Raw genomic sequence first — 14,313 nt, 5'->3', positions numbered from 1 at the left:
ATGAAGTTCAGGAAGATGACAGTTCACATGCGGTCCCTTAATTGCCCTGATGGTATTTGGCCCAGTGTCCCATGGGAATTGTTTTGGAAGTGGCAACTTTTGAAGGAGACCGCCCCCCCCCCCCCCGAATTATGTAGGCTTCCTTCAGGACTCCAGGTCAGATACAGATCCCACCGGAACACCTTTTTTCACAGAGAGATCCCTTATTACTCAAGAAGAAAAGTTAAAATGGTTCTTTCTTACTGAGGCAGAAAACAGCAGCAAATGACCTTGCAGGTATCATTTTTAAGAAGAGAAAATGGAGAGTTCTGTGTTAGAATAGGCCAGCATGTGGTGGTGAAGGAGATAGAGGACAAGGGAGAGGGGAAGGAACAAGGAAATGGGGGGGAAGGGTTATTGTCCCAGAGGTATAAAGTACCGCCTCTGGATAGAGGGGAGACAGGCATGGCACATAGGCAAATGGTGGTTTATGAAGGTAGAGGGGAAAACTGCATGCTGGGATGAGGTCTTTAATTCTAATTGGGCATGTTAATTAGGAGAATCAAAGGGGGCTTCTGATTGCTGGACTTTGGTAGTCAGCCTCAGGAGGAAGGAGTGGCCAATAAGGAAACAGACCTTGGTGGCTAGCTTTAGGAATGTCCTCTAATGGTTTTAGCAAGGCTGAGGGAGTGGAGGAGAAGGACAAGGCCTGCCAGAGCCATGCTCACTGTGCTCACACTGTCTGGAGGCCCGTCAGTGTTTGCTGCTCAGTGAGTAAGAAGATCAAGCTTTGCTGTCAGATTAAATGAATCAAGAAAAGGCTTTTCTCACAAGTCAGCTTACGTTGCTTGTTTATTTAAGTTAATTTGTATTCCCACAGCCTGACAGTCAGTAAGCACAGAGAAGTTAAGCAGGGTACACGGAAGGTCAAGCAGTGGGCTCCATCACCCATATTCTGAGCCACTGCATATAGCATGGTGTGGACCTAGGTGGGTGCTACTGAGTCTTTTTCTGTGCTAGGGGCAGACTTGCTAGGGAAATCTAGAGTCCCTGAGGCTTTATTAGTCATGGGCCTGTAGGCAGATCTTTCTGTCCCGCCAGCCAGTTCCCAGATAACCACAGACCTAGTATTTACCATAAATGCTCATCCAATGGCTTAGGCTTATTTTTAGCTAGCTCTTATAACTTAAAATAACCTATTTCTATTCATCCATGTGCTGCCCCGAGGCTTGCTTAGCTCACTTATGTACTTTCTATGTTGTGTCTTCCGAGTCTGGCTGGCGACTTCTCAAACTCCACTCTTCTTCCCAGCATCCTCCTACTCTGGCTCTCCCACCCAGTCTCTTCCTGCCCAGCTATAGACAGGTCAGCTCCTTATTAACCAATGAAAGTAATACATATTTACAGTGTACAAAGATTGTTCCACAGCTCAGCATCAGTGAATCTTATCCTTTTTTTACTTCTAGAATCCATATTTACTTTTAGAAGGTTTATTCAAGGCTGGAGAGATGACTTGGTGGCTGACAGCATGTAGCTCTTGGCAGAAGACCCAAGTTTGGTTCTCAGCATCCACATTGGATGGCTCATAACCACCTGTAACTCTAGCTTCAGGGAATCAGATGCCCTCTTCTGGACTCTGTGGGTAATTGTACTTAAGTGCCCGTAACTCACTGCCACCACACACACACACACAATTAAAACTAAAACTTTTGTTTTTTTGGAAAAAAAATACTTTATTCACGACTTTAGAATAAGATAGGGTTTTAATGTACTCAACTTGAGCTTATACAACAATGGTGTGTTTCTCAATAGAGCACTATTGGTATTTATTCAAAATATTTATTGAGGTAAAATGATAGTCTTACAAAAGATTAACAGGAACTGAAAAGATCTGAGTTTCTAATACACAAAATTCTGTCTCCTTAGAGGTGTGCTTTGCATGTGGTATTTACTGCCCATTCTTATTACCATCTGTGAGGACATTGACTTCCTGGCCTTGAGGATTTTGTTTTCTATAAAACAAAGGGTTTTAAAATCAAGTTACACATTCCCTTCCCTATAAAATATAATATTTGATGTAAATGGATATTTGCCTAGATTTAAGTTTGTGTCCCACATGCATGTAATACCTCTGCAGACCAGATGAGGGCATCAGATTTCACGGAACTGGAATTAGAGGATTGTGAGTTGCCCTGAGGATACTAGTTCCAGCCAGGGTTCTCTGGAAACAGCTAGTGCTCTTTACTGCTAAGCCATCTCCCCAGCTCCTTTTTAAAAATGTATTTTAGTTTGAGATAGGGTCTCACAAAGTTATCCAAGCTGGACTTGACTTTTCAGTGTTCTCATCTCAAGCTTTGAATAGCTAGGAGTAAGAGTATGTACCACCATGCCCAGGCTACTGTGGCTTAACACAGCATATTCCTATTTCTAAAAAGCAGTATGCTCCATGGGTAAATTGTATAGTATAGTATTTGTGTGTGTGTGTGTGTGTGTGTGTACCAGTAACATAGTCACTTGTTACTGTTCTCAGTGATTATCTACAGTATATCATTGTGTGTACTAGAAACTATATAGCTGGCAATGTATTGGGTTCATTTACACCAGCATCACTGTCAACTTTCATGACTATACTAGCGTTAGACAATAGGGGTTTGAGGGCTCTGGTCTATTATTATGGGCCCCTCTCATGCAGGATGTCTTTGTTTACTGGAATGCCAGTGTTGAACAAGAACCCTTTAAAAACTGTCCTTTTTCAAGCTGTAATATACTTACACAGTAAAAAAAAAAAGAAGGGGTGGGCAGTATGTAGATTGCCCTGCATTCCTGTTCCTGCACCCTAGCCACTACATTCTTCAGCTTGAAACCATTACCATTGGTTGGCTTAAGTGTTTAGTAGCTTTAACAACTCCACGATCCTGTCCAAGCCCAGTGCCCTTGTGGTGGGATGCCAACTCACCATATTATTTGAAGAGATAAAACAAAACAAGATCCAAGTCCCAACTCAGAGTATCGTTTACTAGCCTTGTCATGGAAAATTTGAAAAACCCCATTTATAATGTGGGTTTTTCGTCTGATTTAATGGAATGTTTTGAAACTAATGATAGAAAATATATAAGAATCTTGCCTCATTAAGCCATATGATGTATTTAACACTAATCAGTTAGGCTCTTTCGATTCATGGAATCAGTGTCTAAAACCTTTATCTGCTTTGTATGTATCACACACTGACATACAGTATGTGGCTGAGAGGCTCATCTGTGGGGGCTGGAGAGAGCTCAGTGGTAAAGACTGCTTGTTGCTCTTCCAGAGTACCAGAGGGGTACAGAGAGAAATGTAGAGCTCAACAAATATCAATAAAATTTTTTTAAAAAAAATACATAATAAATAGGAAGAATTTATTTTTCTTTATGTGTAAGTGAACATACATGTTTGTGAGAATATGGAAGCCAAAGGGTGTTCTTTGGGTGCTGTTTACCTTCAGTTTCTCTCTCTCTCTCTCTTTTGATTGTTTGTTTGTTTTTGTTTTTCAAGATGGGGTTTCTCTGTGTAACAACCCTAGCTGTCCTGGAACTAGCTGGAAACCACAGATCAACCTGCTTCTGTCTCCAGAGTGCTGGGATTAACGACCTTGTGCTATCACTGCCTGGCCTGTTTGTTTGTTATAAAGAATTTATATGAAAAAAAAGTAAAAAAAAAACTAAAGAATTTATGTGGATGAATGTTTTCCCTGCATATGCACTATGTTGGATCCCTTGGAACTTGGGTTATGAATTGCTGTGAGCCAAGCTGGGTGCTGGGAATTGAACTTGTATCTATTTATTACCAGAGCAATAAGTGCTATTGAGCCATTTCTTCTGTCCCTTACTCTTTGAGGCAGAATCTCTTATTCATCCAGAACTTGACATGTGGATGTGACTAGCAAGCACTCAGGATCTGCTTCTCCAGGGCAGGTTTTATATGCAAGGTCTGTCAGGCCTGACTTCTTTTTAAATAGAGGTTAAAGTTATGTTTTCCCTTGAAATACGGCTTTTAATGGAGAATCCCAGCAGTAGGGAGGTAAAGGCAAGATTATCATCTTTGCAATGTATAACAAGTTCAAGGCCATTTTCACCCTGTCTCAAAAAACTAAACCATGGGCTTATGAGCCAGGGCCAGGTTAATACACAACTTAGGCTTTCGTGGAACAGTCGTGACTCCCATCATGCTAACAGGAGCCCCTTATTCTGTTCCAGAAGTTTCCAGAACTGCAAATAGAAGTCATTGCTGACTATGAGGTCCAACCCAACCGGCGCCCTAAGATTCTAGCCCAGACTGGAGCCCATGTGGCCGGGGCTGCTTACTACTACCAATGACAAGATGTGGATGCTGACCCATGGGGGACCAAGGATAGAGAATACATGTGAATGAATTATTGGGGACTTAGAGAAAATTAGTAAAAGCCCCTCCAAGTATCCCTGTGAGGTTCCACATTACATCACCTTCCTTTCCTGACGTTGATACATAACCCAGGACAAAGTATCTGTGGTCCTGACAAATAGGCTGCCTGCTTTCTGGTTTACCTGAGGAGATCACAGTTCAAAAGCCTGGGCCCTTTTAATATTTTAAAAATCTCTCTTACAGCCGGGTGGTGGTGATGCACTCCTTTAATCCTAGCAATCAGAAGGCAGAGGCAGGCAGATTTCTGTGAGTTCCAGGCCAGCCTGTTCTACAAGGGCTACTTCCAGGACAGGCACCAAAGCTACAGAGAGATCTTGTCTCGTAACAAAACAAAACAAAACAAAACAAAAATCTCTCTGCAGAAATGGTTTAGCAGTTAAGAACACTGACTGCTGCTCTTCCAGAGGTTCTGAGTTCAATTCCCAGCAACTGTATGGTGGCTCACAACAATCTGCAATGAGATCTGGTGCCCTCTTCTAATATGCAGGCATACATGGAAGCACAACACTGTATATATTAAAAAAAAAATAAGTCGGGCAATTGGGGGCACACGCCTTTAATCCCAGCACTAGGGAGAAAGATGCAGGGAGATCTCCGTGAGTTTGAGGCCAGCCTGGTAGACAAAGTGAGTTCCAGGACAGGCTCCAAATTATACAGAAACCCTGTCTCAAAAAAAAAAACTAACTAAATAAATAAATCTTTTTTTTTTCTGTGTTCTGCATGCACTTATGGAGACCACAGGACAACTGCTAGAGTCAGGTCTCTTCTTCCACCATGTGGGTCCCTGGGGATGAACCGAGGTTGTCAGGCTTGGCTGCAAACACCTTCCCTCACTGAGTCACCTCACCTCTTGCTGCTCTATTTTTGTTTTTCAACGAGGTCTCTACACTTGAGGCTGTCTTAGAACTCACTGTGTAAGCTGGCCTTGAACTCATTGAGATACCTTTGCCCTAGGAGTACTGGGATTTAAAGCACAGGCAGCCAAGCCAGACAGGATCTGTTTTGTTTGTTTGTTTTGGGGAGAGGATTTATCTGTGTGATAAATAACCTGGCTAGTCTGGAAGTGTGTAGACCAGGTTGACTTGAAACTCACAAAAATCTCCAGCCTTTGCCTCCTGAAGGCTGGGCATATGCAACCACTGCCCAGCTTGACTGCTTTGTTCTTAAAACTTTGTGTTTCCTGGATGTCTCTGGAAAATCCAGGGGTGGAGTAATGCAAGTTAGGGCTCAAGGGAGCCCTTCTTTATGCCTTAGAATCTTTCTGAATAGGTGATGAAGAGAAGAGAAGACAGCACAGTGAGGTGGGGATAAAGGCACTGTGTGCCACAGCAGCATACCAACCTGAGTTTGACCCCTGGGACCCAAGGAAAGGAGAGAGAGCCAAATCCATGAAATTACCCTCTGAGGTCCATAGGTACATTCATATATGCACAGTAATAATTTCTTAAAAATCAGGAAAAGAGCCAGGAGGTGGTGGCACTCCTAGCACTCGGGAGGCAGAGGCATGTGGATCTCTGTGAGTTAAAGGCCTCTGTAGATACTGCATGCACATAAAAATAAATTGAAGGACAAAAAAGGCTCGCAATAATGATAGCTGGACTTAGTGTCAAAATGGCCTCTGTCACTCTGCCTTGCTTTTCCCTTCTCCCCAGTACATAGCAGGTGTGTACATACACCTCCGATTTGGGCTGGTTTGCTATCCGAGGGGCAATGTTACTGCCAGGGATTGAAGTGCCAAATTTGCCACCCAGAAAGCCCCCTGATTGTGTGCCTACAAGAGCTGGCTGCATCACTCTGCTTGAAGGCTTCAATTTCCATTGGCATGACTGGACCTCCCGGGATGCCATGACTCCTGCAGAACGATACTCAGAAGAGCAGAAGATCTACTTTTCCACCCCACCTGCACAATGTTTGGCCCTAGTAGTCTTAGCCCTGCCCTCAGAACACCCTAGCACTAATCTGAATGTCCCACTTCCATGCTTACCAAGCCTCAGAATTCCAGCAGAGCACGAAGCTGGCTTAGCCCCAGTGTCTCGCCACCTCTCTCCCCTGGCCCTGATACCTTTCCCCTGTGGGCTCCCACTTTGGTAGATTTATTTGGGGGTAGAATTTGGGTTTTGAAAAAGCACTTTTTTCAGTTTTTCAAAACAAGGTTTCTCTCTGTGGCTGTGGCTGTCCTGAAACTCACTCTGTAGACCAGGCTAGCCTCCAACTCGGAGATCTGCCTGCCTCTGCCTCCTGGGTGTTGGGATTAAAGATGTGTGAAAGAAGCACATTTATTTTGACTATTTCCTAAGGCTCGAAAACAGAGTCAGGACTCAATTTACATTGGTCAAGACAAACACGTTCTAGACAGACTCAAAATCAGCAGCTGCCTTCAAATATTGGACTCATGCCTGTTATATTTCTGTGTAATACTGCAAAATACTATTTAGAGGTGTGGTTCTCAATCTTCCTAATGGAATTCCTCATGTTGTTGTAACCCCCAACAATAAAATCACTTTCATTGTTATTGAAATAAGTGATTTTGTTGTTTTGAATCATAATGTAAATGTTTCCCCAATGGTCTTAGGCTACCCCTGTGAACATCTCCTCCAACCACCTAAATGGGTCTTCACCCACAGGCAGAGAATTGCTGATTTAGAGTATCCTAGGGGTATGCACCTTTTAAATGGTACCCACCACATAGGGCTAAGCTAAGTAATTATTTAAATAAACTACTTTGAAACTAACCTATAGTAGTGATGTTATTACCAAAGGCTTAAAGAATATTACCATCAGGCCTGCCATCCATCCTCATGGAAGGAGAGAAATGACTCCTGGAAGCTGTACTCTGACCCCATACACACTGATGTACCCCTCTCCCCATGAACATGTGATTTAAGAGGAAGAAAAGAGAAATGGTCAAGGGCTGGAGAGTTGGTTCAATGGTAATACCCTTGTTATTGTTTTTGCTCCTCTCTGACTTACGTTACCAACATATATACCCGAATACTTTTTCCTTATCTCATATATGACTTACTTACAAACTTTTACACCCGACTCAAATTTTGTCCCGCTATTCTACATTTCTTTCTCTAGTCTACATCTCTATTTCTGAGCACTCACTACTTAAGCATCCACCGATTTCTTCTCGGGGGTTCCTCATGTCTGGTCACCCCTTCCTTACCTTTTGGGGAGCTTTTTGGTTGCTTTTAATCTCGGGGTTTAGTAGTCAGCAGCACGTTGCTTTTAATCTCAGGGTTCAGTGGTTGAGCCCCACGTTATCGGCGCCATTATGTTGGAGCCCCTGTGGGTACAACACAGATTCCCTAACCCGGCTGGAATGGAGTCGCGAGGAATAAACTGACACAGCTTACATGGTCATCATAGAAAAAGCCAGCTCACCCTTTATTCTCCAAACATCTTATATATCCACATCAATTGAGCAGGGAAAACATATAAGGCTGTCTCCTAGGCAACCAGGTGCCAGGGCTCAAGTCAAGCACACATCTAGCAGTCAGGTAGGCCATGAATTAGCACCTCTATAAGACATCCTCCAATTACAAAGGGAGGAAGCACCAGACCTCTAAACTCTTAAATGATCAGATTTAGCCAACATCTCTTCTCAGGTAATGCACATTCAAACAAAAAAAAACCAGGAGCAGCACATACTGGCTGTTGTTAAACAGAGACAGTTTGTCTGCAGAGTAATGTGATGAGCTCAGATCGGGTTAAAGGCTCTCGTGCCAAACCAAAATATGGACCTAGAAAGTACCCTGATAGAGGCTTCATTCAGAATCTCTCCTTTAAAACAAACAGGCCAGGCAGTGATAGCACAAAGCCTTTAATCCCAGCACTCTGGAGACAGAGGCAGGTGGATCTCTGTGGGTTCGAGCTAGTTCCAGGACAGCTAGGGTGGTTACACAGAGAACCCCCATCTTGAGAAACAAAAACAAACAAAACAAAGAGAGAGAGAGAGAGAGAGAGAGAGAGAGAGAGAGAGAACTGAAGGTAAACAGCACCCAAAGAACACCCTTTGTTTTCCATATTCTCACACACATGTATGTTCACCTACCCATAAAAAAGAATAAATTCCTCTTTTTATTTTTTTAAACTTTTTATTGATGTATGTTGAGCTCTACATTTTTCTCTGCTCGCCTCCTTGCCTCTCCCCTCCTCCCTTCAACCGTCCCCCAAGGTCCCCATGCTCCCAATTGACTCAGATTATCCTCTTGATAATTTCTGGTTTCCAGCTGACTGGGTGAGTTTCTTCCCTTGCAGTCTCGTCCTCCCTGTAAACTTTGACGGTTTTGTCAGCTTGTGCTGTTAGCAACCGGCTTTGCGACTGATCAAAAGCACAAGCAAAAATTCCTGAGTCACTGTCCAAAGACCCTGGCTGGACAGCAGCATGGACCCGCTGAAAATTGTAGCCGGTCCTCCAGTCCCAAAGGTGCATGGTGCCATTGTCGGCTCCAGACACAAGTACTCCGTCGGCATTGACTGCCAGCGTGTTGATGATGGCGTTGTGACCGGAGAGATTCTGAATGAAGCCTCCGTCAGGGAACTTCCACTGCTTTATGTTATCTGGAGACCCAGATGCAAATGTGTAATGTCGTGGATGTAAGACCACAGCCCTGACAGATTTCTTATGATTCATCAATGTTACTCTTGTCTTTCCAGCCACCAGATCCCATAATCGTATTGTGGTATCGTGACTCCCGGTGATAATCTGTGGTTCTGCAGCCTGGCATCTCACGGTAGCAACTGCATTTGTGTGTCCGGACAACGTGTGCACACTGGCTTTAGTCCTCACGTCCCAGATGCGTGCAGTTGAATCTCGACTACAAGTCACCAGGACGTCGATTGTTGGATGCAAATCCAGACCGTACACTGCACTTAGATGGCCATGATAGTGCCTTATAACCTTGTTGTACTCAAGATCCCAGCACTTCACTTGCTTGTCTTCTCCACAAGAGAACAAGTAGGGGCTCCTCGTGCTCACAATCACACCACGCACCGTGCTGATGTGCCCAGTCAAGGACAGCTTCAATTTGCCGCTAGCCAAGTCCCAAATCTTGATAGTTCTGTCGGCAGAGCCGGTAACGAACCACTGATTGCCAGGTTCCACGGCAATGCACCGAACCCAGCCAAGATGCCCACTGATAACCCTACAGAGTTTCCACGGTGGGTGCCACTGGGGTTTGGGCATGGTAGGGGCTTTTTTAGCCATTAATGCAGAGTTCTTGGTATTGCCGGCCACCATGATCACAGACTTCACTGCTGTGGGCTGGGAACGGTCAGAAGCTCCTGGGTGTCGGTACTCACTCCCAGCAGGTCCAGTACCATTTGCATCAGCTCGGGCCTGATTTGGCAGCGCCACAGCTAAGGACTGTGCGGTTGACTCACTGGGCATTCTCTGGACCTTGGTGGCGGCGGTCAGGGCAACACCGGGTCCTGGCGGGTATGGATGTGTACCTGTCACCAGGTATTCAACTTCTTGTCCTTGATTGGCAGGATACTGTTTATGGGGATATGACTCTGCCACGTTCTGAGGTCCCTTCTCCTTAAGGTTCTCTTTAGAAGTGGGCATATGCAAGACAGGACCATACTCATTACGAAGCTTGATTGCCATCTTCCGCTTGTGACTCTCTTCATCCAAAGGCACAGGTTTTCCATTATCAGCTACAAACATGTCATGGGTCCTCTTCAGTGACCTCCACACCAGTGTGTGTACAGAATGCTTCTGGACCTCCTCCACCATAGTCGCCATGGCTCAGCCCGCTCCTCCAGCAGCCAACTAACTCGATGCAGAATTCGCCGCCACTATTCTCCCTTAAAACTTCTTTTAAATGAAGATTTTTAGTCCGAGTATGGTGGCGATCCTGCCTCCAGGAATCCTCAGAATGAGACTGGCCGAGAGCTGTCTCCTCCTGTCTTATATCCCTCTCTAGGGCGGGGATTAAGGGCGTGTACCACTCCCGCCCAGTTTCTATGGCCAACTAGTCTGGCAACTTGGATTAAAGGTGTGTGATGTCACTGCCTGGTCTGTGAGGCTGACCAGGGTGTTTGTTTTACACTCTGATCTTCAGGAAAGCTTGATTTACTAAAACACAAATGAAATATCACTACAATAAGCAGTCTGACAGTGTGACTGCCTAGATCTAGTGCCCACCAGGGTACCACACGCTCCTCTGCGATCTCATCAATGCTGCCTCAGACCAGCATCTGAACCCATTCTACTCACCCCAACGGGGAAATCATTGCTTTCCATGTTTGGAGTCAAACGGGTATCTGTAAATGTCAGAAATCAGAGGCAGAGTAGGCTGCCTCGGATGGACGGTTCATCTAGCTCATCCTTATTCCAGTCCTTATAGGTCACTCACAAGACTTGGGGCCCTGAAGGAACAGATCCTCTCGCCCAAGGCTGTGGGCATGGAACTGAGAGCTGCTGGGTTCCAGGCTACAAAGGGTGTTCCGAAGTTCTAAGAGGAAGTAAAATGACAAACCTACCATTAGCTAGACTGTGATGTGCATAAAATCAGGCCCTGGACATCCTGGAAACGACGCAAAGGCCTGGTTTGTATGTGCCCATGCACAGGTGCTTCTCACTGAGTACCTGTTTCTGACCCCAACTGCAATGAGTGAAGTAATGGGGAATGTAGTGGAACCTGTCCTGGAACTAGCTCTTGTAGACCAGGCTCTCCTTGAACTCACAGAGATCCACCTGCCTCTGCCCCCCTCTTGAGTGCTGGTTTCAAAGGCAGGAGCCACCACCGCCTGGCCCCGCTTACTATGTTCTTAAAACTTTGTGTTTCCTGGCTGTCTCTGGAAAATCCAAAGGCCAAGTAATCCAAGGTCAGGGCTCAAGGGTGCCCTTCCTTATTCCTTAGGATGTTTCTCAGTAGGTGGTCAAGATGAGGACAGGACAGTGAGGTGGGGGTAAAGGCACTGTGTGCCACACCAGCATACCAACCTGAGTTTGATATCTCGGAGAGAGAGCAAAATCCATGAAACTGGCCTCTGAGCCCCATAGGTGCATTCATATATACAGAGTAATCACTTCTGTCAACTTAACAGTAAACTATTGTCACCTGGGATAGGAAACCACAACTGTGGGATTGCCTAAATCAGATGGGCCTTGCTGGGCGGTGGTGGTGCATGCCTTTAATCCCAGCACTCGGGAGCAGAGGCTGTCGGATCCCTGTGAGTTCGAGGCCAGCCGGGTCTACAAGAGCTAGCTCCAGGACAGGCTCCAACGCTATGGAGAATCCCTGTCTTGACAAAACAAAAAAACAAAAAAAGGTTGGCCTGTGGGGATTTTGTGGGATTTTTTTTTTTAATGCGGGGAGGCTCATTGACTTAGAAGATCCCAGTCCACTGGACTCAGTACCATTCCTAGGCAGCAGCTGGTCCTGGCTTGTTTTAACTTCACTTACCCCAGGTTGCTGTCAGTCACAAGATAACACAGAAAGGAGAAGCAAAGCAGACACCAGGCAAGGACTCTACCAAGAGCTACACCTCCCATCCTGAGGCAGCTCTTAAACCTAATATTTATGAATAGTGAGAGCTATGGAGATGGCTCAGCCACAAAGTGCTCTTGTGAGGAAATGAATTTGGTTCATGGAGACTCTATTAAAAAAAAAAAAAAGTCAGGCCGGACATACCATGCTTATAAAACCAGCCCTGGAGAGACAGATTCTGAGAGCTTGCAACCACACCCACATGTGAAGTTCCGGATCCATAAGAGACCCCGCCTCAAAGAATAAGTAAGGGACTGAAGAAATGGCTCGATAGCACTTACTGCTGTTGTAATCGATGTAGGTTCAGTTCCCAGCACCCAGCGTGGCTCACAGCAATTCATAACCCAAGTTCCAAGGGATCCAACATAGTGCATATGCGGGGAAAACATTCATCCACATAAATCCTTTAAAACAAACAGGCCAGGCAGTGATAGCACAAGGCCTTTAATCCCAGCACTCCGGAGACAGAGGCAGGTGGATCTCTGTGGGTTCGAGCTAGTTCCAGGACAGCTAGGGTGGTTACACAGAGAACCCCCATCTTGAGAAACAAAAACAAACAAAACAAAGAGAGAGAGAGAGAGAGAGAGAGAGAGAGAGAGAGAGAGAGAGAAAACTGAAGGTAAACAGCACCCAAAGAACACCCTTTGGTTTCCATATTCTCACACACATGTATGTTCACCTACCCATAAAAAAGAATAAATTCCTCTTTTTATTTTTTATTTTTTTAAAATTTTTATTGATATTTGTTGAGCTCTACATTTTTCTCTGCTCGCCTCCTTGCCTCTCCCCTCCTCCCTTCAACCGTCCCCCAAGGTCCCCATGCTCCCAATTGACTCAGATTATCCTCTTGATAATCTCTGGTTTCCAGCTGACTGGGTGAGTTTCTTCCCTTGCAGTCTCGTCCTCCCTGTAAACTTTGATGGTTTTGTCAGCTTGTGCTGTTAGCAACCGGCTTTGTGACTGATCAAAAGCACAAGCAAAAATTCCTGAGTCACTGTCCAAAGACCCTGGCTGGACAGCAGCACGGACCCGCTGAAAATTGTAGCCAGTCCTCCAGTCCCAAAGGTGCATGGTGCCATTGTCGGCTCCAGACACAAGTACTCCGTCGGCATTGACTGCCAGCGTGTTGATGATGGCGTTGTGACCGGAGAGATTCTGAATGAAGCCTCCGTCAGGGAACTTCCACTGCTTTATGTTATCTGGAGACCCAGATGCAAATGTGTAATGTCGTGGATGTAAGACCACAGCCCTGACAGATTTCTTATGATTCGTCAATGTCACTCTTGTCTTTCCAGCCACCAGATCCCATAATCGTATTGTGGTATCGTGACTCCCGGTGATAATCTGTGGTTCTGCAGCCTGGCATCTCACGGTAGCAACTGCATTTGTGTGTCCGGACAACGTGTGCACACTGGCTTTAGTCCTCACGTCCCAGATGCGTGCAGTTGAATCTCGACTACAAGTCACCAGGACGTCGATTGTTGGATGCAAATCCAGACCATACACTGCACTTAGATGGCCATGATAGTGCCGTATAACCTTGTTGTACTCAAGATCCCAGCACTTCACTTGCTTGTCTTCTCCACAAGAGAACAAGTAGGGGCTCCTCGTGCTCACAATCACACCACGCACCGTGCTGATGTGCCCAGTCAAGGACAGCTTCAATTTGCCACTAGCCAAGTCCCAAATCTTGATAGTTCTGTCGGCAGAGCCGGTAACGAACCACTGATTGCCAGGTTCCACGGCAATGCACCGAACCCAGCCAAGATGCCCACTGATAACCCTACAGAGTTTCCACGGTGGGTGCCACTGGGGTTTGGGCATGGTAGGGGCTTTTTTAGCCAATAATGCAGAGTTCTTGGTATTGCCGGCCTCCATGATCACAGACTTCACTGCTGTGGGCTGGGAACGGTCAGAAGCTCCTGGGTGTCGGTACTCACTCCCAGCAGGTCCAGTACCATTTGCATCAGCTCGGGCCTGATTTGGCAGCGCCACAGCTAAGGACTGTGCGGCTGACTCACTGGGCATTCTCTGGACCTTGGTGGCGGCGGTCAGGGCAACACCGGGTCCTGGCGGGTATGGATGTGTACCTGTCACCAGGTATTCAACTTCTTGTCCTTGATTGGCAGGATACTGTTTATGGGGATATGACTCTGCCACGTTCTGAGGTCCCTTCTCCTTAAGGTTCTCTTTAGAAGTGGGCATGTGCAAGACAGGACCATACTCATTACGAAGCTTGATTGCCATCTTCCGCTTGTGACTCTCTTCATCCAAAGGCACAGGTTTTCCATTATCAGCTACAAACATGTCATGGGTCCTCTTCAGTGACCTCCACACCAGTGTGTGTACGGAATGCTTCTGGACCTCCTCCACCATAGTCGCCATGGCTCAGCCC

At 45.8% G+C, this 14,313-nt stretch overlaps 2 protein-coding genes and 1 pseudogene across 2 annotated transcripts; 1 reads left to right on the top strand and 2 right to left on the bottom strand.

Annotated features, from left to right (window-relative positions):
- Nucleotides 1-635: 635 nt before the first annotated feature.
- Nucleotides 636-7,060, top strand: LOC121451342 (annotated as a pseudogene).
- Nucleotides 7,061-8,617: 1,557 nt separating this feature from the next.
- LOC121451341 (pleiotropic regulator 1-like) lies at nt 8,618-10,159 on the bottom strand. The gene has a single exon (XM_041656813.1). The coding sequence runs from the start codon at nt 10,157-10,159 to the stop codon at nt 8,618-8,620; it is 1,542 nt and encodes a 513-aa protein (XP_041512747.1).
- A 2,593-nt stretch (nt 10,160-12,752) lies between these two features.
- On the bottom strand, nt 12,753-14,294 carry LOC121451340 (pleiotropic regulator 1-like). Its single transcript, XM_041656811.1, has one exon. It carries the CDS (start codon nt 14,292-14,294, stop codon nt 12,753-12,755), a length of 1,542 nt encoding a protein of 513 aa, XP_041512745.1.
- Nucleotides 14,295-14,313: the final 19 nt, after the last annotated feature.

Source organism: Microtus oregoni, unplaced genomic scaffold (genome assembly GCF_018167655.1).
Source record: "Microtus oregoni isolate MIOR12 unplaced genomic scaffold, Mior012 000008F_ref0000371, whole genome shotgun sequence".
Classification (NCBI taxonomy): Eukaryota; Metazoa; Chordata; class Mammalia; order Rodentia; family Cricetidae; genus Microtus; species Microtus oregoni.
This window is presented reverse-complemented; position numbering and strand designations above follow the sequence as displayed.

Coding starts and splice junctions, on each gene's coding strand:
- LOC121451340 (XM_041656811.1), bottom strand. CDS start 14,294: ATGGTGGAGGAGGTCCAGAAGCATTCCGTACACACACTGGTGTGGAGG.
- LOC121451341 (XM_041656813.1), bottom strand. CDS start 10,159: ATGGTGGAGGAGGTCCAGAAGCATTCTGTACACACACTGGTGTGGAGG.